General features: G+C 44.1%; 1 protein-coding gene across 3 annotated transcripts; it reads left to right on the forward strand.

Moving 5' to 3' along the window:
- Positions 1 to 287: 287 nt before the first annotated feature.
- LOC100274846 (uncharacterized) lies at positions 288 to 22622 on the forward strand. 3 transcript variants are annotated; one of them, XM_035962500.1, is made up of 7 exons: positions 288 to 385; positions 1760 to 1829; positions 14336 to 14533; positions 21574 to 21660; positions 21820 to 21850; positions 22157 to 22237; positions 22321 to 22622. In XM_035962500.1, the coding sequence occupies exons 3-7, from the start codon at positions 14339 to 14341 to the stop codon at positions 22347 to 22349; spliced, it is 423 nt and encodes a 140-aa protein (XP_035818393.1). In that variant the 5' UTR covers positions 288 to 385; positions 1760 to 1829; positions 14336 to 14338; the 3' UTR covers positions 22350 to 22622. The 3 variants fall into 3 exon arrangements, with proteins under 3 accessions (XP_035818393.1, XP_035818391.1, XP_035818392.1); XM_035962498.1 differs by having other exon boundaries at positions 311 to 385; positions 1755 to 1829; XM_035962499.1 differs by having other exon boundaries at positions 367 to 600; positions 1755 to 1829.
- The last annotated feature ends 477 nt before the right edge of the window (positions 22623 to 23099 follow it).

The following is a 23099-nucleotide window of genomic DNA, read 5'->3' on the forward strand; positions in this document are numbered from 1 at the left end:
TTTTCCATGGATTGAAAATAGTAATTGTATTTAGTCGGGGTGGTTTGGATAGATTGCACAAAGACATTCTGGGGTGAAGTGTTATTTAGTATGAGCCAATATAGCTTGCATGTTGAGATAGAAATATGGCAGGTTTTTTTAAGATGTAGATATTAGATATAGATATTAGATATATAGATATAGATATAGATATAGATATAGATATAGATATAGATAAAGATATAGATATAGTTATAGTTACAGATATAGATACGTAGATACAGATATACAGATATGAAGTGTCAAGTGTCCGTTAATCACATGTATATAGAATCAAGTGGTGGAGCCAAGAAAGTTATTAGGAAGAAGGTGCTGGACAAGAGAAGTGCTGCTTTGGCTTACCAAGGTTAGTCCTCTTATTCTCGTATAGATACCTGGGTTCTATAGGCAACACTGGTGCTGGAGCCGGGTACCTTGTGTTGGTCACTGGGTTACCAAACTAGCCTGGCCTTTGTATCAATTAGTTGGTGAATTCGAGCAAATCAAGTGCATATATTGCTCCAATAATATGTGAAGATGATGGAGGTTGTGTGATAAAAGAAGATCATACGGTTATTGCACGTGAGAATAATTCACAACCTTGTAGATTTCTGCACAAGTTATGTCCATGTATATTTTATACAATTCAAACCAGAACTTCTACGACCTCTATGCATATGCTATTATTCTTTTACTTTATATCTCCAAACCTTGTATAGAACAAGTGTGTGTATTAACTCTGCACTTAGGAGATTATATTTTAAATAAAACTTGTTAAGTACAAAGTTTTACAAATCTCACCGAACACTATGGCCATGTTTGGGACTGCTTCAGCTTCACAAAATTTAGTGAAGTTGATAAAGCATATCATTAGAAGCTTCAGAAAATCGTAAAGCTAAAGTTGCAAACTTTTAGAATACATTTAGATAAGTCATTTTATTTCTTATTTAGATTAAAGATATTTTTAAACCGTTTAAATTTATATTATACACCACAGTTTCACTTTGAGAACAGTGCCAAACACCTCCTATGTATAACTTCAACACCTTGAATGTCTTGAGCAAGAATAAAACATTAGAGATTCTTTGACTGCTTAATCATGGCATTATATTAGTACAAGAAAATAGCAACTTTCTATTAGCTCTGCCTAATTTAAACATGGCATAATATTAGTACAAAAATAAACGGAAAGCTTATAAATGGGTTAGATTTACCAGAGCCTGCATGCTGTTTGATCACACACAGTAAGCTGCCAAAATTTACTTGAATCTTTGACTACTAGTGTTTTGCCTATTATACCTGGCTAGCTAATAGTTAACTTTGCGGATTCTTTGGCTCTTGCTCTGGACAGCACCATGCATGTCTCTAACACAGTGACCATTTGACGTTTTGACGACAGACGTTGTGATTGGCCTACCGATCTCTTTAAATAAAGAAATGTTCACCTCTGAAAATACTTTTTTATCCCCAGAAGTTTAAGAGAATATCCGAAATACTTGCTATGACTGGTGGGATATTATATTGATCCTAGTAGCGAACCTAGCACTAAAACGCTGATGAGATCACGTGTTTTTAATTAAGCTTTTAATTACAATGGAGTGCAATGCGATGATATCTTAAGCATACGCCGACGTTGGAGCCCATCTTCTTCCTTCTTTTGTGTTAATTCCTCTTCTCGCTAGTCTTCTTCTTCTCCATTTGAAGTCGGCTCTTATTACTGCAAATTTCCCTGCCAGAAAAGAGGTGTCTCATATCGGTGATTCAGCAGCTAGCTCTCGATTTTGGGGCAATCAAGAGGTGAAATTGCGAAGGTATGCATATGATATGAATTAGAACGGAGTAGTTAATTATTTTGCTAGATATGTGTCTATGAGTAATCACTAGATCTTTTCTTTTTTCTATATATTGATCTGTTATCATGCGAACTCATCACATGGTTATTACATCTGTATATGAGAGGCTGAACAAATGAGCTGGACACCGCACCATATGAGTCCTTGTTCGGTTAATCTCGTTACCTATGGATTGGACGGGATTGGAAAAAATTGTGAAGAAATTTGACTTACTTAGGATTTAAACATACTCAATCTCATTCAATCCACATGGATTGAGAGCTAACCGAACAAGCCCTGACATTGTCCTGTAAGTTGGCGTCGAAACCACTAGCTCCACTGCTGCGTGTCCTAAATTAAAATTCAATTTAGCCTTTTAATGAATTCATACGTGTGTCAAAGAAATGATCCCGGTCCTTGGGACCCGCCGGTCAAAGAGCGTGCTAAGAAAAAGCCTCTGGTCGCTGGGCCTATTGGTCAGCTTGAAGAGGTGGAGACGTCAACCCTCAAATAACCCGCCCCGGTCGAACCCCGAGACACCGAGCCTGGGGTTAGGCATGGCGGAACCTGACAAGAGGGGCCTGGCGTGTCAAAGGGGAACCACTTGAGTGAATCCCGCACCCGGTCCTAGACTGACCCGTCGTAAATAACCAGCTGCATAGCACTCATGACCTATGAGCCCCTCGGACTGCGGCGTATTTATGGTTCATGTGGCCCTCGGCCAGCGGCGCACTCATGACCTATCGGACTAGGCCTGAGTGCGCAGACCGTGGCAGGGCGTAACGCGATGAGCCGCGCCGGGCCCTAGGCTACGAAGGCCAGTGGTCGGCATAGCCTAAATGATGGCGCCTAGGACCAACGCGGCCTCGATGTCCGCCACAGTAAATATGAGACAGCCAGGCGACCCCGAGGCCCACGAGTACTCGTGGCTTTACACCGGGTAAGAATGTTTGGTTTTACCCCTGCCTTACGGCTTCTTCCTAAGCAAGCCACGTTGGCCGATCCCTCTCCTGGCCTATAAAAGGGAGAGATTGGCCCCCAGGCAAGGGGTTGGACGGAATTGAGTTCACTTGGACACGCACCCACAAGGACGAGCCCCAGACGAACCAACGAACAAGAGGAGGAGCACTGATGAGGACCAGAAGGCCGGAGCCCCAACACCAAGCCAAGACTTAGCTAGGACTCCACTCTATAGCTTCTAAGCTCCACTTCCATCCTCATAAAGAGACTTGGGAACCTCTCCTCCCTATCTTGCCCGCTTGTAACTCCTACTACGAGTTTTGATCATCAATGATGTCGGTAGCGCAAGCCGCCAATGACTGGAAGTAGGGATGTTTTGCCTGAACCAGTATAAATCTTACGCCCATTGCGCACAACACTAGGAGCCCAGAGCGCGTACAATAAATTTACTTGTCAGAGCGAGGTTCAAAACACCTACAGTTGGCGCGCCGGGTAGGGGTTCTGCGCGTTTCGCGACGAAGTTCTCCAAGCTTCAGATGGCTGCAAAATAGTGTTGGCATAGTACGAGCCCCCAGAGCGACCTTCCGCTTTGGGAATCCTGACTACGCCCTCGACAACGAAGAAACGATGGATAGGGCCTCGAAAGCCCCAATTCCCCTGATGGACAATTCGCTCAACATTGCCAGAAGCTTTGACCACCTCCACCGCAATCCCTGAGAGGTGGAAACGGGCGGCGGTGCTCTCCGCAATCTGCTTTCACCGAGGTCGTGGGAGCATTGGATCCTGTCCGGGAACCGTTGTTTAGCTTCCCCCGTCAAGGTCGGGAGGCAGACCCAATTCTTCATCGAGCGGAATCACCCACACCTCGGCCCAGGAATACCTCATGGTCATGTCGACCGGGGACCCCTTCGCGTTCGTGGAGAGCCTTGAGGAGACCCTCGCCGATATCATGATGCACATTGCTGCGTCAACCCCGCCCCAACTCGACTTGCCATGCTAGGAACCGCCACCAGGGCGAGACCCGGCACAGAGCGGCCAAGGCCCCCCCCCCACCGAGAGGCGGGGGTTGCATCGATGGAAAATAGGGCAGCTACGACGAAGCACTTGGCAAACATGCATCGAAGCAGCTGGCACCCATCATCGCCCGATCTGCAGCAAGGTTAGCCCACCGCAATTCCCTCGTACTCGCCAAAACGTCGCTGCTGCCGCGGCACTCCTAAGCAAACTCCTCGAGACAGAATGTCACACCCAGTTTTAGAAGGCAAACCGAATGCGAACCATGTACGTGCCAGGATCAGCAATTCACATACATAGCAGTTACATAGTTAGACATCATCACACAATGCTCAAATAATAACATAAAAAGTATTAATTTGATTACATCATGATGCCCGCGACATCCACATAGTCATTAACATAGATCAAAGTGTGAAAACGAAACGTAGCAACGCACGGTCTTCACAGGCAGCCGACTGGGGGTTTGACGCTAACCCACACCTAGAACTCATTCTAGTTTTGGAACTCCTGGAAATCCTCCACCACGACTTCATCTTCTCCTGAGCAGTGGTTGCAAAGCGGACAACCTAGGGGGTTTGGTGTTGTAAAGCAAGGGTGAGTACACATCAACATACTCAGCAATTGTCCTGTTTGGCTGTGGTGGACTAGCTTTATGTGGGGTTAAGATCAAAGCAACTGCTTTTAATTGGTCAGGTAATTATTACTAGTAGAGAGCCAGGTTTTAGCATTAAACCCAAGATATTAGCCCAAAAGTACTTCCAAACGGAAAGAATACCAGAAACCATAATCATAATCATAATCATCAAAACCATAATTAATCTCATCATCATCTGTAATCATAGTATCTCTAATAAAAGGAGCTCCCAAGGCCGCTCATAATCGTGAGCACGGCTGATATATCAGTTTCATAACACTCTACAGAGGTTGCACACTTTACCCACGAGTCGTGATTCCTTTTTGCCTCGGGCCAATCAAACCCTTAAACACTACCAAGGTGAATAGGCAAGGTTTTGCTACGTAGCCTTTACAAAGATTCCCTGAGATCGTAGCCGCCGGTTAGGTTTCCTAAATGTACCGCACTCCTCCCCAAGGGGCAAACCACCCTCGGCAGAGCGAGTCGCATACATCGAGCCCCATTGACAGCACGACAGAGAAGCAAACTACACATCAATTTCTCTAATTAATTAGCTAAGGGCGTCCCATACCACCCTCATGGATGTACTATTTTCCTAGGCGGTCATCCAACGAACTAGTCCTTACGGAGAGGCACTCGATAAACCACTCGAGCCCCCTTAAATATCACAATGCCATCATCATAATCAAAAGTAAACCTCATATCATAAATAATCTCATCATGTTCATTGATTAAAGTAAAGCGCTAGCATAGAGCTAACCCAAATATGATCTAACCCAAATAGGTGAACAAGGACATGATAAACAAGAACTAGTAAATCCTTAGGTATAATTGTGTAAATGTGGGGGATGAATTATGAAATGAGTAGGACATAATTAGGTCAGAGGACACTTGCCTTCATCAACTAGCTGCTGGTCAGGGTCTTCGCCTGCAACTCCTTTGGATTCCTCCAATGGACCATTATCTATACGAGTTCAAACATTAATTCCACAATCTTAACATAGACATAAACAATACACCACACGATAAAATATTACAACTAAACAGACGCGTGGTGCGGGGATCGCATCTATGACTATGCGAGAAAAGAAACTACAACGGTCGAAACTACGACCGAGAGACATAGCAATTATGTTAGGCAGTTATGAACTAAAACATTTGTCTAAATATAATCATATTAATTAACCATCATGTAATGCATAAATAAAATTAGCACTAGATCCTAATTAGTTTGGTATTTGATTAATCGTCGTTACACTACGCACTTTAATTACTATATGTGATCCTAGGTGAATTTAAAAGGATCGTCGCGCGATGAAGCACGCGACACAACACATGATCTAAATGGAAAATAAAAAGGATTGTCGCGTGACGAAGCGCGCGACACAACGCATTACTCAAACGAAATTAAAAAGGATTGTCGCGTGGCGAAGCGCGCGACACAACGTGTCATTTAAACGGAATTAAAAGGATTGCCGCGCGGTGAAGCGCGCGACACCACACGTGAGTTAAACGGAATTTAAAATGTTACAATGCGTGCTAGGGTTGCGCACATGGGAAACGGGCACGCAGGGGCCGCACCGGGGCTGAGCTGTGCCGGGGGCAAGCACTGCGGGGTCGGGGCCGGGGCCGCCGGGGGCTGCGCAAGGGTCGCCGGGGGGACTGCGTAAGGGGAAGAGGGAAGGAGAGGAAGGGGAAGAGGGAGGGTAGGGAGGAGAGGGGAAGCTCACCACGGGGCTCGACGGACGGCAGCAATCGCTCACCGGAATCCACCCTAGGGCAGGGAGAGAGGTGGAAGAGAGGGAGAGGGAGGTTACTTTGCGCGGGAAAGAGAGAATGGGAGGGGAGGGGGCGCGCATGGGAGGGGAGGGGGCGCGCATGGGAGGCGGCATGGGCGCCTAAGCGCGCGCCCAGGGCTGAGCTGGGTCGGGTCGACTTCCCTCTACTCGATCTCACCTACTTCTAATCAAGATCAATCCGCGAATCGAACACCAAAACTAGACGAACGCACGCCTAGGCACAACATCAGACAAAATAAATATGCTCCGGCATGATGCAACAACAATATCAACTTAGGTTTCGGTTACACGCGATACGGACACCAGTCTCTATACTGCATTGAAATAGGAGGAAGGAGCGAAACAGGAAGACAAAAAGAGAGTAACGCCTGAGTTTGGTGAATATTGGAGAAGAAAATTTATACCCCCAAATTTAGGGTGTTACACGGAAACTCTGAGCGAATGGAGGACCCACTGAGAAATTTGAGGCCTACTCAACCTCGTTGTGCGCCAACAAGCCAAAGGTTCTATGCCACAACACCAGGAGCCAGGGACTAACCAAAGCACCGCGTGGGCACCAACGACACCTTCATGAGGTAATTACTCGGGCCGGAGGAAGGCCCGGTACGGACCCCATCCCATTGGGGTCTGGGGATGAGCTGAAGAGCACAGAGCATGCCTGATTTAGGGAGCAGTAGGGAAACATGGACAGAGCTAGACGATGGTCGACTGTACAGCCGACTCCACAGGGGCCGATTCAACCGCTATGAGAATCGAAGCCCAAGCCCCCTATCACCGGGACCTTAGGCTTTCGACCGTCACATCCTACGGGCGTCCGTACCGCAGCACTATAGGCCCCCCACCATCACAAAGTACGATGGGGAATTGAACCCCAGTCTTTGGTTAGGGGATTACCGGCTTGTGTGTCAGGCAGCAGGGGCAGATTATGATAACTTCATAATCCGGAACCTTCCCCTTTATCTAGCGGATTCAGCGCAAGCCCGGCTCGAAAACCTCAGGCCTGGGTGTAACCAGAATTGGGCCACCTTAAGGATGTTTTTGTCAGAAATTTCCAAGGTACGTACGCCCAAGAAACCCATGGGACCTTAAGAATTGTTGGCAGAAATAGGATGAGACCCTGAGGGACTACATCCAGTGCTTTTCGCGACAATGCAACCAGTTGATCAGCCTCGTGGATGCCGACGTCATCGACGCTTTCATCTCGGGGACCACCAACGAAACCCTGGTGCATAAGCTAGAGCGAAGAGCCCGCAAACGTCAATGGAGCTTCTCGACATTGTGACTAGCCATGCATCAGGGGAGGACGAGGTGGGGGGCATCTTTGATCGCCACAAACGGAAGGTCGGATATGACAAAGAGTCGGACGAGGGTGTCGGCAACTAGCTCAACATGAAAGCGAGAGGAGACCGATGGCAGCAAGCCGACGTGCTGGTGGCTGAGGCAAGTCAGACGGGAAGGAGGCCTTCGACCGAGGAGACCACCGACCACTTCAACAAGCTCCTCGAAGCCCCATGTCTGAACCATCGGCACCAAGTCTGACACGCTTAAAAGGATTGTGGGTTACTTAGAAATTTCCTAAACAAGGAGGTACCATCCGAAAGGGGACCAAAGCTAGGGAAAGAGGATTGTTTTCCTCGCTAAAACCAGCTGCTCACTGATCTTTGAGTGATGTGATTGCTACGCTTCGAGGAGGCACAAAAAAACTCGAACAAGGTAAGGTGTTCGATGCCCGGCCAACGGCCCCGGCCTCTTTTGGTCGGTTCGACTACGCTGTTGCATTCAATCAATCTGCTCGCTTCTAGCACATTCCCTAGTCAGGCCAATGCCCTCTTGTCATCGACCCCATCGATGGTACAACACGACTGACCAAAGTACTCATAGCAAGGGGTAGCAGGCTCGCCATTCTCTACTCTACCTCGAATGATGCCATGGGTCTTGGCCGAGACCGCCTCCGACCAACCGGGGGACCATCGTCATGGGCACCACGGCGTGACATGCATAAGAACGTAATATCGAATGTTGTGATCTAGCCAAGGGAGCCGCCCTTACTCCAGGGTTATCGGATCAACTTTGGTCCGACAGCAAAAGGGACCCTGATGTGAGGAAGGTAGGCGCGATCCTCAAGATGACGGACGACGCAAAGAGAAAGCCGCCAGACCCCGGGTGACCCATCGAACAGGAAGTGTGTGTCGGTTCCATGCCCCCCATTTCGAGTAGGGGGCATACTTGCTTCCCTTTCCCTTCACAAGGAGAAGGACACCTTCGCACGGTGACCCTCCAACATGGGAGGCATCCCTACGGAAGCTACCAAATACTCTTTGAGGATCCGTCCCAGTTCCAAGGCCCGTGAAGCAGATTGCCATGACGCTTCCGCAAGCGCAAGAAAAGCACCATCGAGCAGAGGCCTGGCAGAATCTTCGCAGTCGGCATCTACATTAACTAGGATAAACGCTCAACGCAGTACTAGACCGGAAGGGAAATGGAGCATGAGGGCTGTATGTCAGTATTGCCAACCTCAATAAAGCACACCCAAACAACATTTCTTCCCTTCTGCGTGCCAGTCAACAGGCCAACACTTCCTCTAGTTATGAGACACTGAGTTGAACGACGAGAAAATGAAGACGCTAGTTGATGCCAAGAGCATCGATCAACGAGAACGACTCAACTTGTGATGAGTTTTCGATGCCCTAAACCGGTTCTACCTTGGCCCTAGAACAGTCGCCCGAGGCTATTTGACAGTGGGAACTAGTAAGAGGGGGGCCTCTAGCCTCTTCAAGCTTTCTTTTCTGCATCTTTTACATCCTTCTTACGAACAAAATCTCACTAATTAATCTCTTTATGTTTCCCTTGTCCATGCAACTGACACAGGACCTCGGGAGAACTGAAGGGATGAAAAGGTGGTCGAGCCACCAACCAGAACACCCTTCCTAAGGAAGCCAAACAAACACCGGGAGCGTCCGACCTCATAAGGCCTCATACTCATATTTCCTTTAGGGGGCCAAAAACTCATGGCAAAATGGATGTGGATTCTGGGGTTCGAAAGGCTGATCCACAAGGGCTCATGGCCACCTCAATAAAAATTAGAGCGAGGGGCAGTAGGTGCCGGGCACAGTGGCGACTAGGACCCTAATGCACAAAGCGCTAAGGGTGTCACCAGCTTGTGTTTGAGTCCTAGAAAGGTCTGACTCATGGTTTATTGTGAAGACAGACAGCGAGCCATCGGGTCCGGTCGCACGGAGTCAGCAACTATATGAGTCAGTGCATGGGAGTATGAGGATGGTCCCCAGTGGACCCGCGCTGGGATCATGTGAAAGGAACCAGGCCTCACTCAGATCACCCATTTGCAACTCACCGAGCTCCATTGCTAGCCCATCGAGGAAAGCGTGGTTTGGCTCACCTCCCCTCATCACCATGAAAGGGATGTGCGGGGGAGGGTAAAACAAAAAGACGGGACGACCCCCTAGACAAATCTTTGCGTCGAGTAGAGACTCAGGGGCTCGTCTTAGAAGGGTATGGTGAATGGGAGAAAGTTGCACAAAAAGTGCACCTTAGACCAAGAGCAATACTAAGATCGTCCGGGATATGAGGTACCCAAGGACGATACACATTACGAAAATAATCAAGCCACAAAACGAAGCTACGGAAGATCATGAATTATTTCTTCCACTGACACCACCCTGAGCACAGCGTTCGCCGCGACATCAAAGTCATCTGTTAGGAGATCTAAGTATGTTAATGCTGATCTGATGGGCAGATCGAAAACATTACGGAAGCAGCCAACAAAGTGTAGCTGAGCGATGGCAAGAGCCATCACTGCGCCCTAGTAAACCTCGAACTCAACAGCCTCGCGAACGCAATCTGGGATGTCAAGGAATTGCAATCCCTGACTCCTCCCTCACACAAGAACAAATTTTGTAGCTTGGTCTACGCATAGGAAAAAACCCAAGGCTTCGAGCCCAGGTCCTACGAGAAATCCCCAGGTGGTTAGGAGTCTAAAATATCAAGAGCCGAAGGCCGAATCGAGAAAGACTATCTACCCACGGATCGCTGAGGACCGCTAGTCGCGATTGCAGACATCACACCTCAGTGTTAGCTATCTCCAGGGCTGAGCGACCTGCGCTCAAATCCCTCAAAAGGGCATCCTCTCTCTACTCCTTGGGGATGGGCAGCTGAGGCATGAAGCCATGACACCTCCACACTTTGAGAGAGGCGACCACCACCCTAAGAGCAAACTAGGGATTAACTAGCAAAGGGATAAGAGGGAACCCTAGAAAAATGGTGGGTCGGTCGTACCATTCCCTCGGATAGACCCTCCTAGGGGGCCACTATGATCCATGAGCGAAAGAAAGCATCGGCTAATATAAAGATCCGCGGATGAGGATGCTTGCACTCCCCCTCCCCTTCTCTTGCTTTTAAGGGAGAGGGGTACCCGGAAGAGCTCGCATAGAGAGGAGGAAGGAGGAAAAGACTCGAGGGCCCCACATCACTAGAGACTAATGAATGGAAGTCTTTTATATATATCTTATTGATACAAAGAGACAACACCGAGGCATAGTACATTGTGATTAGTGCGCATCACGAATGATGTCGTGAGCTGACACCCTAAGAACGAAGTGGTTGGCCACATCGTCGTAGCCTTCTAGCAGGTCCTCTAGCCCTTCATCCAAAAAGGGTGAAGGAGAACTGATGATGTCCTAACGGCGGTGACTAGTGCAGATCTCCCCCATGAGCAACGCCACCGTGCCCCCTAACGAACGTCAAAGTCGATGATATCCCAGATGCAACACGAGACATTCTCAAGGCGCTCGATCAGGGAGACATCGCGGGCCCCGACATAGTCAAGGAGCTGGCCTAAACTATGGCGCAGCAACTCAAGTTTAGCCTCTAGAGCTGCCCAAAGAGATGAGCAGGTTCAAAAAGGAGAAAAAGTCAGAGAAAAGATGGAGGTCGAATAACTTACTGACAACTCGATCGTCTGGTTTGGCAAGCTGCACTCGGAGAAACTAGGCCTCGGCAGTCTCCTACGCTATGCAGGAGGCATCGTAGCTCCCTGCAGACACTTGAGGGAGAGGAGACGTGGAGCTCAATTGTAGCAACCCGATGGATGGTGACGCAACCCTTGGGTCGGTAGTGACCACACTACCGCAAGAGGAAAAGGTGGAGTGAAGTCAGACCTGAGAAGGAAGTCAGGGGAACCCGAAGGGAAAAGCTTACCTCGGCTCATGACCAGTGGAGCGTGACATCCCAATGACCCAAAATTTAAGCACTGACCTGGTCGAAGGTGCGCTCAAGGGAGAGGCCAAAGAGAAGGGCAAGACGAGGGTAACCAACAAACAAAACAGCCACTCAGGGTTTATAACGGGGCGGAGAAGCGCCTGTATCCACCCTGAGAGGCAACCAGACGACATCGAGTTTCGAGGAGGAATAAAGCACCACGATCGCTCAGAAAACGAAGGGACAAGGCACCACCCGACCTGTCATTAGCCCCCAAAGGGAGATACTCTCCCCTTGGGGGATCAGGGGATACTGTCGGAGAAATGGTCCCCAGTCCCTGGGAATAGGGGTGGTAGTGGATCACAATCCAAATGCCCCTTCACAAATTTAGGGCCCTTAAACAATTTTTATTCAAAAATGAAAAGGAATAGGACCCGATCCTAATCTGATTCGATCCTTAAAGTTTGTAGTATAAAATCTAGAACCCATTATCACCCCTACCTAGGACCCATCGGTCAGAGAGCGCTAAGGAAAAGCCCCTGGTCGCTGGAGCATGTTGGACAGCTACAAGAGGTGGATACGTCAACCCTGAAAGAACCCACCCCTGGTCGAACCTCGCGGCACCAAGCCCGGGGTCAGGCATGGCGGAACCTAACAGGAGGGGTTGGGTGTGTCAAAGGGGAATCCCTCGAGTGGATCCCTTACCCAGCGCTAGACTAACCCGTCGTAAATAATTGGTCGCATTAACCACGCCTGGTACCGAGCCACGGCATGGGCGTCGGTCCACTTCCCACTCATGACGTACAAACCCCTCAGGTCGCATAGCACTCATGACCTACGAGCCCCCGAAGTACGGTGCATTTGTGGTCCACGCGGTTCTCGGCCTGCGGCGCACTCATGACCTATCAAACTAGGTCTGAGTGCACATTTGTGGTCCACGCGGCTCTCGGCATGCGGCGCACTCATGACCTATCAAACTAGACCGGAGTGCGAAGACTACTGGTAGGGCGCAATGCGACAAGTCGCGTCGAGCCCCACGCTACAAAGGTCAGGGGTCGGCATAGCCTAAATGATGGCACATGTGACCCACGCGACCCCGCGCCATCCGCCACAGTAAATACGACACAACCAGGCAACCCTGAGGCCCACGAGTATGTGTGACTTTACCCCTGGTAAGAACGTTTGGTTTTATCCCTGCCTTACAGCTCCTTCCTAAGGAAGCCACCGCTGGCCGACACCTCTCCCGGCCTATAAAAGGGAGGGGTTGGCCCCCAAGAAAGGGGGTTGGACGGAGTTGAGTTCACCTGGACACGCACCCACAAGGACAAGCCCAGATGAACCGACGGATAGGAGGAGGAGCACCGATGAGGACCAGGAGACCGAAGGCCCACCACCAAGTCAAGACTTAGCTAGGACTCCACTCTGTAGCTTCTAAGCTCCGCTTCCACCCCAATAAAGAGAACTGGGAGTCTCTCCTCCCTCTCTCGCCCGTTTGTAACCCCTACTACGAATTTTGATCATCAATGGTGCCGCTAGCGCAAGTCGATGATGAATAGAATTAGGGACGTTTTGCCCGAAACAGTATAAATCTTGCGCCCACCGTGCACACCCTCCGAGGTCTGGAACACGCATAAGAAATTTTAAATAGTAATGGGTTTAGCTCCCTCAATCCCCTCTAATATCCTTGCTCTCAAACACGCCTTTAGGTTTCAACCTAACCAGCTCGTGGGAGGACGACGATACCAATGATTTTGATTTTCCATGCGGACGAGGCTGCATTATTTAATTAAACAACTAGCTCTCTTGGGATCTCTTTATTTTCTTGATCTTTTTTATCCCTCTCTTTAATTCTTTTTTCTTTGCATGCCCCCCTGGCATTCCAGGTGGCAGGCGGGATGGTTGTTGGATAAAGTCATTAGTCACTACGGTCAGTAGTGCTTAGAGTACTAAGTACTAACTTATAGGTTGAGAAAATATTGCATAACACCAAATTAATACGAAAATAGTTGCATATCGTAACAAAACAATTTTTACAAATCACAATAGTAGTTACCTATTATAGAGTTCTTCGATGCATGGCTATGACCCTCCATCTTGTGGAAGTTAACAATTACATCGGCAATTGGAATTGTGGCTAAAAATCATTGTTCTATGAAGCATATGGTATACAATCATACATAAATCCATCTCGAATGTGGTTTCTCAATATAAATGCACCATTCCTCCCACCTTGTCCCTTGTTGCAATCTCTGAACAAGTAACGATATAAACAAAACCACCTATCATCCTTTTCAATATACTCTAGCAAAAACCTATTTAGTGAACCATTTATGTTGCCACCAGCATGGAAAACCTACTATCATCACCGTTGGAAACATAAAACCAGGTGATGGCCTACAAGGACATCTAATCAAATATTTTAGCATTATGTCATTTTATAGCTTTTCACCTATGTAATTTTATCTATATGGGCCTCGGTCCCTCTAGTTTCCCCAAATAAAATTTATATTCTTCTTTTAGGTGGATCATATAGAGTCCTTCCAATGTGGCAATGTGCTTTGATTTCCTATCGAATTATGCATACCAAAAAAATCATACAAGATACTAATGTGCAAGCATTCATTAGTGCAGTTAAAAGTCACTACTTATCCGAGTCAAGAGTTCATTAAATGGATAGCCTAATCTTCAAAAAATATGTGATGGAAGACTAGTATATATATGAGTGTAATTGCCGATAATACTACTTGAGGCATCGAAGTTTTTGAGAAGTATATACAAAAAATTGTCATATGGTGTAGTAGTATATATGTTCATCCTTTTGTTTTCTCTTATATCCTTCTCATCTATCTTGTGTTGTACAGAACATGAGTACCACAACTGCCAAGGGAAAAGGAGAACCTCAAAATGCAAATGATGCACCACTCGATGTTCAGCCCTTAACAATAGCGTATCCGGGGGAACCAGTGGTCTGCACACCAAGACCCATCGTGTCGCATCCTGCATATAATGGTGGATGGAAGGTTCTCCGCCACATCAGGCCAAATGGAAGATCTGATTTCGTAATGTCTCATTCCTTAGTATTGTTTTCATGATATTATCCATTTTCCATTTTAGATGAAAGATTTTCCATGTTTTGATATTTGTTTGTTGTTTTATGTTGTCTCTCCTTACCTACTACTACTTAACAAAAGAAATTGATTAATTTCTGAGTGACTCAAAATGGAATATAGTAGGGTTATTACAATTCGTTTCCGCATTTATGGAATAATTTAGTGAGGATTGATTTAATAACACCATCATATTTGACATCTATATGAAGCTTATTGTCTAGTAACTATTATTTGCTAATAGGATGTAACTTTTCTTACTGTAAATGTGGTAATATAGATTCAAAAGTTGTGCCCATGTCATTGTTGAATTCAGTTTGATGTGGATTTTATAAAAAAAAATTGTGTCAACAAGTGGTCCATCATTAGCCAACAAATGTTCCATGTTTGTTTCAACTTATAGATTATATAATGTAGATTGTATAATCTAGACTATAATCTATCGAGATTATAATATGTATGTAGTTGTTTCGTAGTGCAGATTATACGAATGTAGATTATGTTCTCTGAGACACAAAGGCAACAATGCCCTTGTTTGTTTAGTCGTCTTCTTTTTTACGGTTATGGCATTCTATCGATTCATACAACTTTTGCAAAATAGGAAATTAAAACTACACCATTTCATACACCTTATTTGTCCATGAGAAAGTACTCTGAAATTAAAATTACATTCTTCTAGCAAATAATGCATTTGATCATGAATGTTATTCATGTCTCCCTCTCCCTCATCATCTCCCAATTGGCTTGTATTAGCTTGATGAGTTGAAGGAATAGGCATGTAGTTAGAGATGGCAACGGTACAGACCTGCTCGGTTTTGCCATCACAAACTCGTACCCGTGAAAAATATCTATACTCATTAAAAAATCTGTACCCATGACGGGTTTGAAATTTTGCCCAAACCTGTACCCATCGGGTTAGCGGGAACCCATGGGTTACCCGCGGGTTTCATGTCCAATATGCTTGTTCTTCTCATAATCAATAAGTATCGTAATGATTAATGAGATCATGGTCCAAAATTTATGCGATGAACAATGAGTTCATTATTTGGTATAAAAATTAATAGTAGAGAGAATGAAATACAAATAATAAGTTGTATAATTAAGTAACCTTGCACTAAGTTATATATCCACCACATATATAACGCTAGTAAAAACTATAATAGCAAGCAAGCAACACTCTCATTGACTACTTATATATTCACCATTTCATAAAAATTAGGAAGTAAATAGGGAGAGAACAAGTTTTTTGTTCATTTATAAAATAAAATGACAATATGCACTAGGTTTGGTCGGGTTTAAGAAACCCATGGGTTCACGGGTTTGGGTACTATAGGAACAAACCTGTACCCATAAACCCATCAGGTATAGGTTTATGCCCATTAACAAACCCATGGGTATGAAGATTGACCCAAACCCGTACCCTAATAGGGTAAAAACCCATCGGTTTTGGGTTTCGGGTACCCATTGCCATCTCTACATGTAGTTCTCCTCAGTCACATGGTTCCAAAACTCTCAAAAGCAATCATAGTTTTCAATGCATAATCCCATCCTAGTCCAGTATTTCCATTTAGTTGTAACCAAAAACCATACAACCCTTTGAGTAAGTCCAATTTCTTATTCAATTGAAGTGTTGAATGATGCAGCCCCATTTATATCTTGTACTTTTTAGTTGTGTTGGTGTAACCACGACTAGTCATGATGCCATTGGGCCTATTATCAGCATTGATTTCTTGGATGTAGATTTCACAAAAAAAACTCTAGTGTTCTCAAATGTCCAAGTTGTTTTGCCATAAACTCCATTCTACTCAAATTTAAAACATGTATGGAAGTAAAGTTTAAGATTACTAAATAGTATGTAGAAACAATACATAATTGTTAATAGAAAACAATGGGTAGGAATGTATAGTGTTGCCAATGAGTGTTTCAGTGTTCTTGTCATCTTCGATGGGTTGCGAGTCGTCTACATCAATTAAAGTAGCTCGGGGAGGCTTGTAGGCGCTTCCAAGTCCACGACCATGAATTGAATGAACAGACCCTTGCGAACATTATGTTGCCCACTTTCCACATCTGGATCCTTTCCCAAACTATGCCACTCCATTTGAAACAACAACTAAAAATCGGTTATAAACATCAGCACAATATTTTGATAGAGCAGAGACAACAAGTGGAGTGCCTCGTATACAACAACAGTCTTGTGAGCATTTTATCGAGCATGTGAAGTACATCTGAACCATGGTAGGCACCATCAATGGAAGCATGGAGCTAGCTCTTGTGGTGAAGGTTGCCTGTTGCGACATGAACAGAGCAATGAAAGTTCATGGTGTTTGGCCGCCAGAGCATCGCATGGTCGCGACATGAATGCACACCTAGAGGCGACGTCGCCAATCCTAAGGATGTGCCCTACGCCATCGTTGTTTTGGTCTCAGCACATTCCATTGTTGCCGATGTTGCACCCCATAGACCTGCTGTCAACATCGTGACCTATACTCCATGGGTGACTAGAAGTTCATTTCGTGTCTCAATGAGATCCTATACTCCAAGGGCTCGGCTAGATTGTCATCGACGTCATGGTCATTCATGGAGAACACCTAGTGATGGCTAGGGTTTGGGGAGGAAGAAGATGTGATTAGGGAGAGGAAGAACAGTGTTATGCACGGTTAGGGGAAGAAAATCAGTTGTGTGCGATTTGGGGGAGGGAAAGAAGAATGGCAGTACCTGCAATTTTAACAACATAACCATGGCTAGTGAGTCTTTTGCCAAAAATAATCTCAAATAAACATCTCTTTAGAAGATTATATAATTAACATAATCTAGGCTCTAGATTATATAATCTAGACATATAATCTGGTTGCTTGTTTACTAGTTGGATTATTTACCCTAGATTATATATTCTAGGCAGATTATAATCCGAAAAAAATAGGCCCTAACTCCACCCATGCATCACCTACTACACATATATCCCTTTCTAGTTAAACTCTACATGTCACTTGTGTAGATTTAACTTTGCCCTCATCATCACATTCCACATGCCAGCTGTGTATAGGCACCCTAGCCTCCATGTCATCAACATTATCTAAAAAATTGCCTCAACAAAACTAACATCGTCCCTAGCATTTTGGCTTATGTGAGTAAATAACTTTACTAGACCTTAAAGATAATTGTGTTCATGTTTACTGAGTTTATATGCAACCATAATCATTAAAATGTCATTATCTCATCTAGCCTATGATTAGTAGTTACCATTTCATTCTAATGCTTGAAATGATTTTGGGCACGATATTGGAATTATTTGGTTGTAACATTTTCTTGAACCTATCAAAATACCATTTTCTCATTTATCTATCCATATTCAGTTGGTGTGCATAACCTGCATGTTTTTCGACAATGGATGTAGTTTTGGTTTCTCCTCTTCATAGGATTCATTAGAAGACATTAATTACAAATACCTACATATATGCCAAGTTACATGTGGACAAAAACACTAGAGCAATAAGAAAGAGAGATCCATGTGATTTATAGCTAGAGTAGTCTTTCTTTCTAGCTTCTTGTTCTACAAAATCAACTCATGACAACCCATCTTCGCACCAACTGGCGAAAGAGTAGAAATCAAAGCTAAAGCCAATTCCAATCTATGAAAAAATCACTCCATCAGCCAATTGGTTGAAACTATGACTACAAAACCAACATGACACCACTTGATAGACAGAAACCATTACCCATAGCCATAAGGTTGTCCTCACCCATAGGACTAAAATGGTTGTACAAAATACTATTTCAGCACCATAGATAGTGTGGAGTTCAAAATATAGATAGTGTGATAAGCCCTTTGGTGAGGATAGTCTAACAGAACTGACAAAGCCTATGAACTTCTAAGGTGATTCCTCCAAGGAAGAGCATGACACCACTAAAGTTGACATCACCTATATAGCATGGACTAGGTTTCTACCAAGAACACAAGATGCAAGATGGAAGCCAGAATACTTGCCTCCAACGAAGAAGTTGGTGACTAAGGACAAAAGGAATCAAACTCTAAATCCTTTCTTTTGGAATCCATTAATTTTGTAACTTCTATTTAGAATAGAGATGCTACCATATTGATCTAACCAATTTTCACACTTTCTTTGTGTCTTCTTGTTTCTCAGTTACACATATCTATCATGTTTTCATCTTGTTTTGTCTAATCATTGTGAAAACCCTCTAATTTGCATGGTGCATTCATGGTGGATCTTACATCTATGTAAATAAGAATAATAATTAATCTTAGATATATGTGTGTACATATATAGGTTTGAACCATTGACGACAATGGTGCATAACGAAAGAAGGCGGCAACAATTGATTTACACCACTCCCCTTGCAACGAATTTGAAGTTGGTGAGACTCCAAGATTATGTTGAAACTCCAAGAGTAGCAAGGATGAAAGCCCTTTGGTGAGATATTCGCAAACCAGGATGAAGTAGGAATATGCAGGACACAAACTTAACCAAGAGGCACTCGTTATAGGCGAAGTGGAGATTGGTCTCAACATACTTTGTGCACTGATGTTTACTAAATTGGTCAAGAGGTACATGGCACTCGCATTTTCATAGTATACAACAGTGGCTCAACGGAGCGTACAATGTAGCTCAAAGAGCAAATGATGAAGCCAACACGCCTCAGTTATACCAGTTGCAATAGTATGGTATCGTGTCTAACTACTGGAGCGAGATACAGTGTGTTGTTCGGAGGACCAGGAGACTAGGTTATCACTTAAAAACACTATATCCTAAAGTAGACTTTCAAGTTTTAGGATACCCTAGCTAATTAGCATTATAGTAGACCACAATCCCATTAGGGGTCATATGATGAAGTCAGTGGCAGACGCAGGACAAGAATTCAGGGGGGGCCAAAAACCACATGACAAAATCAACCAATAAACAACTACTGCCGCATAGCCGCATAGAGTTCAAGTTGTCAGTTATCAATTATGCAAAATTGCAAATCTAGCACAGCTTGTTTGCTTACCTTCCTGACTGCTTGCCTTGATGGAAGGGAGTGGCGACCGATAGGCCGGGTCGTCGAGCTGGGTGCGCTACTCGCCTGTGCTGCACCGGAGGATGAAAGCGGATGGGCGAGGCGCCGGGGCCAACGTCGCGCCGGGTCGGGAAGTGGACGGAGGCGCCGGGCACTGTGTGCCGCCACGCCGGCCGCTAGGGCTGGGGCTGGTCCCTATCGCTGAGCCTGGATGCCTGGACCTGGACGAGCACATGCATACGAGAAGAAGCCAAGAAGGCAAGAAGTGGCAGCAGCTTGACAATTGACAGAGAGAAGGCACATGGGAAGAAGCAAGCCGAAGATAGCTATTGGGCCTCGGCTTAAAAAAGAGAAGGCCCAATAAAATTGATTTTAGCCTATTATGCCTTTTACATTTTATGTATTTTATAGTAAATCATATTACATATATAAATAATGTCAAAATTTCAGGGGGGGCCATGGCCCACTTTGCCCTCCCTGTGGGTCCGCCCCTAGATGAAGTGTGGGGCCATGATCTAGGGTGTCTTGCAGGTATTGGAGGATTTGCTTGACTACCTAGAGATGTGGTGTATGCATACTGTGCATAAATAAGAAATCTTGTTGCATAGCAAAAGCAATATATGGTCGAGTGAATGTCAACATATTGCAAAGCATCAGTTATATTGTAATAGAGTGTAAGCTCAACAACAAGAGAGCTTGGAGTCGTTGTAAACTATCATAGAGTAGGACTGCAATCACAAATAGATGTGCAATCAAGAATTTCTGGAATGTAATGTCATTGAGACAAAAAGATCCCATTTGGAGCACAAAGTCATAGAGACATGAAAAAAGTGATGAAGAGGCCCATGTCTCAAAGAAATTTTTTGACAAAGAGCATTGATGACATGCTAAAGCGTGGAAACTGGTGGGGTAGTCAACATTATGTCATCAATTTATAAAATAAGGTAAGTAGTCTTTGAACCATGATGATAAACAAATAAGGAGGTATCTACTTTGGCAGTGTTGAAACCAATAGGATACATGTAAGTTGCGAAGCGGCTACTCCAATACCGAGGTGCTTGTTTGAGTCTGTAGAGAGACTTAGTCAAGTGATAGACATGATTGGGCAAGGATAGGTCATCAAAATTAGATGACTGCATGCAGTACATAGTATCAATGAGGATCTTAGAGAAAAAAGGTATTCTTCACATTGCGTTGATGAATCGGCTAACTCAAAGTGAGAACAGTGGAAACGTGGCAAGCTTCACCATAGGACTAAAGTTCGCTTCACAATCGATCATCATCACTATGTGAATCCCCGAAGAACCTAATGATCCGTGTATCAATGAAGAGAACCATAAAAGCAAAGTTTGCAATGAAAACCTATTTTCTAGTGGCAACATTTACTCCATGATGACGAGGAATCCAAGTATTATTAGCATGAAGTCACGCAAAACTCCTCGAAATTCAAGTGTTATTAGCATGGAGGGCTGCAAATTCCTCGACAAGCGTAGCAACAAGTGCAACACGAAAAGAAGCGGGTAGTGGAGAAATCACTATGGCTTGGAGATTCATGTGAAATCACCATGGCATGGATAAATCTGAAAATATATGACTACAAAACATGAGAATACAACAAATAAGTTACTCCTTCAAAGGAGATGGGAAAATGTTACTCTCTTTGTCCCAAATTAGTATTCGTTTTAGCTCTTAGTTTTTATGTCTATATTCAAATAAATAATGATTAATCTAGACACATAACAAAACACATACATTAATTATTGTATTAATCCATTAAAAGGCTAAAACGAATTTTAGTTTGGGACAGATAGAGTATTACATATGTGGAGTGATTAAAACATTATATGACAACAATGCATTAGTGCCCATTGTTCTTTATGGTCATGATAACAAGTGTCGTACGTGAAACTATATATATGTTTACTATACAAGTTTCAACGGTTTTAACTATTGTGTGCATCTATGTTTCTGTTTTGCAGACATTCATTCATCAAACCCATGGCAAATTCCGCTCCAAAAAACAAGTTCTTAATCATCTGAATTGTCTGTTGAGGGGAAAGGGGAAGGTAGTAGAAGTTCTCCATACAAACTCAACCATGCAACCATATAGAGTTTACTCCTTCCTAACCTATATATGTGGCCATTAATAATTACCATGTGTTTGTTTTTAGGATTTCCACTTTTTGCTAAATTAATTGATACTTCGAATTTATTTGTGTTTGTAGGATTCAGCAGATGAGGCTAAGCAGGGTTGTGGTATGCAATTAAACTGTTTTCAAATGTTCTTTCGTCGTTCATTCACTCTATGCATATAGAATCATCATTATTATTATTTGCAATGTCTCACCTCACTTATGCTTTTATGTAAGTAATACTGCTGCTACTGCAATTAAACATATAACTTTTCAACGTGTGCTTGCATCAGTTTCATACAGATTTTTAAGGACAAGGTCAAAGTCTTTCATAGGATCAAAAAACAAAATAAATTCAAATTATGTATTTTTATACAGCAATATGGATTGGAATATGGTACTTTACTACACCAAAATGTAAAATGTGCAGGCGCTAATCAGCAAGCTCAAGGAATGGGTGGTGCTCCATCAAGTGCTAGTCTTCTATTGGCTGAAGGAAAACCTCCTACAGGTATGTACAACTTTATGTAAATCGTATCATTTTCAGGGGAAATAATACCATGTACTCACTACCTAAAATAATTAAAATTGCAGTGACGATGATGAATCAACCAGCTGAATAAAGTTGCGCTACATCTGCTAGTAATTCAGTCAGCGGAATGAGCAATGAATCATGCTGAAGGAAGTTGTGCTAGCTGTATCTTCTAGCTATTCAATCAGTGGAATTGGTGGTACCTAGACTATTAAAAAACAATGTTAACTCATTTAATTTTAAGGACCCAACAGTAAGATTTGTTATGTTGATGTGTGTACTAGCATATATATTCCCAGTATTGTTGCTGCTTCTCACAATGTTGTTGACGCTCTAAATGCTAGTAATATTGCACCACAATTAATTTTGTGTTAAACATTTAAAACCACATAGCTTTGTGTTAGATAATACTCATGAGGTAATGAGCCCATCACCTTCTGTCACACCACTAGATAAAGGAAAGAAACGACATTTGGTTTATGCACCTAGTGTGTGCTTGAGATGTCATTGTGGATATGTGTTCATGCCATGGAAGATGTTTGAAGGAAAACCTCCTGTAGGTATTGTAGGTATGTGCAGCTTTAAGTAAATCGTATCATTTTCAGAGGAAATAGTACCTAGTACTCACTACCTAAAAATAATTAAAATTGCAATGATGATGATGAATCGATCAGCTGAAGAAAGTTGTGATACACATCTGCTAGTAATTCAGTCAGTGGAATGAGCAATGAATCATGCTGAAGGAAGTTGTGCTAGTTGTATCTTATAGCTATTCAATCAGTGGAATGGGTGGTACCTAGACTATTCAAAAACAATGTTAACTCATTTAATTTTAAGGACC

This window comes from Zea mays, chromosome 9 (assembly GCF_902167145.1).
Source record: "Zea mays cultivar B73 chromosome 9, Zm-B73-REFERENCE-NAM-5.0, whole genome shotgun sequence".
Lineage (NCBI taxonomy): Eukaryota > Viridiplantae > Streptophyta > Magnoliopsida > Poales > Poaceae > Zea > Zea mays.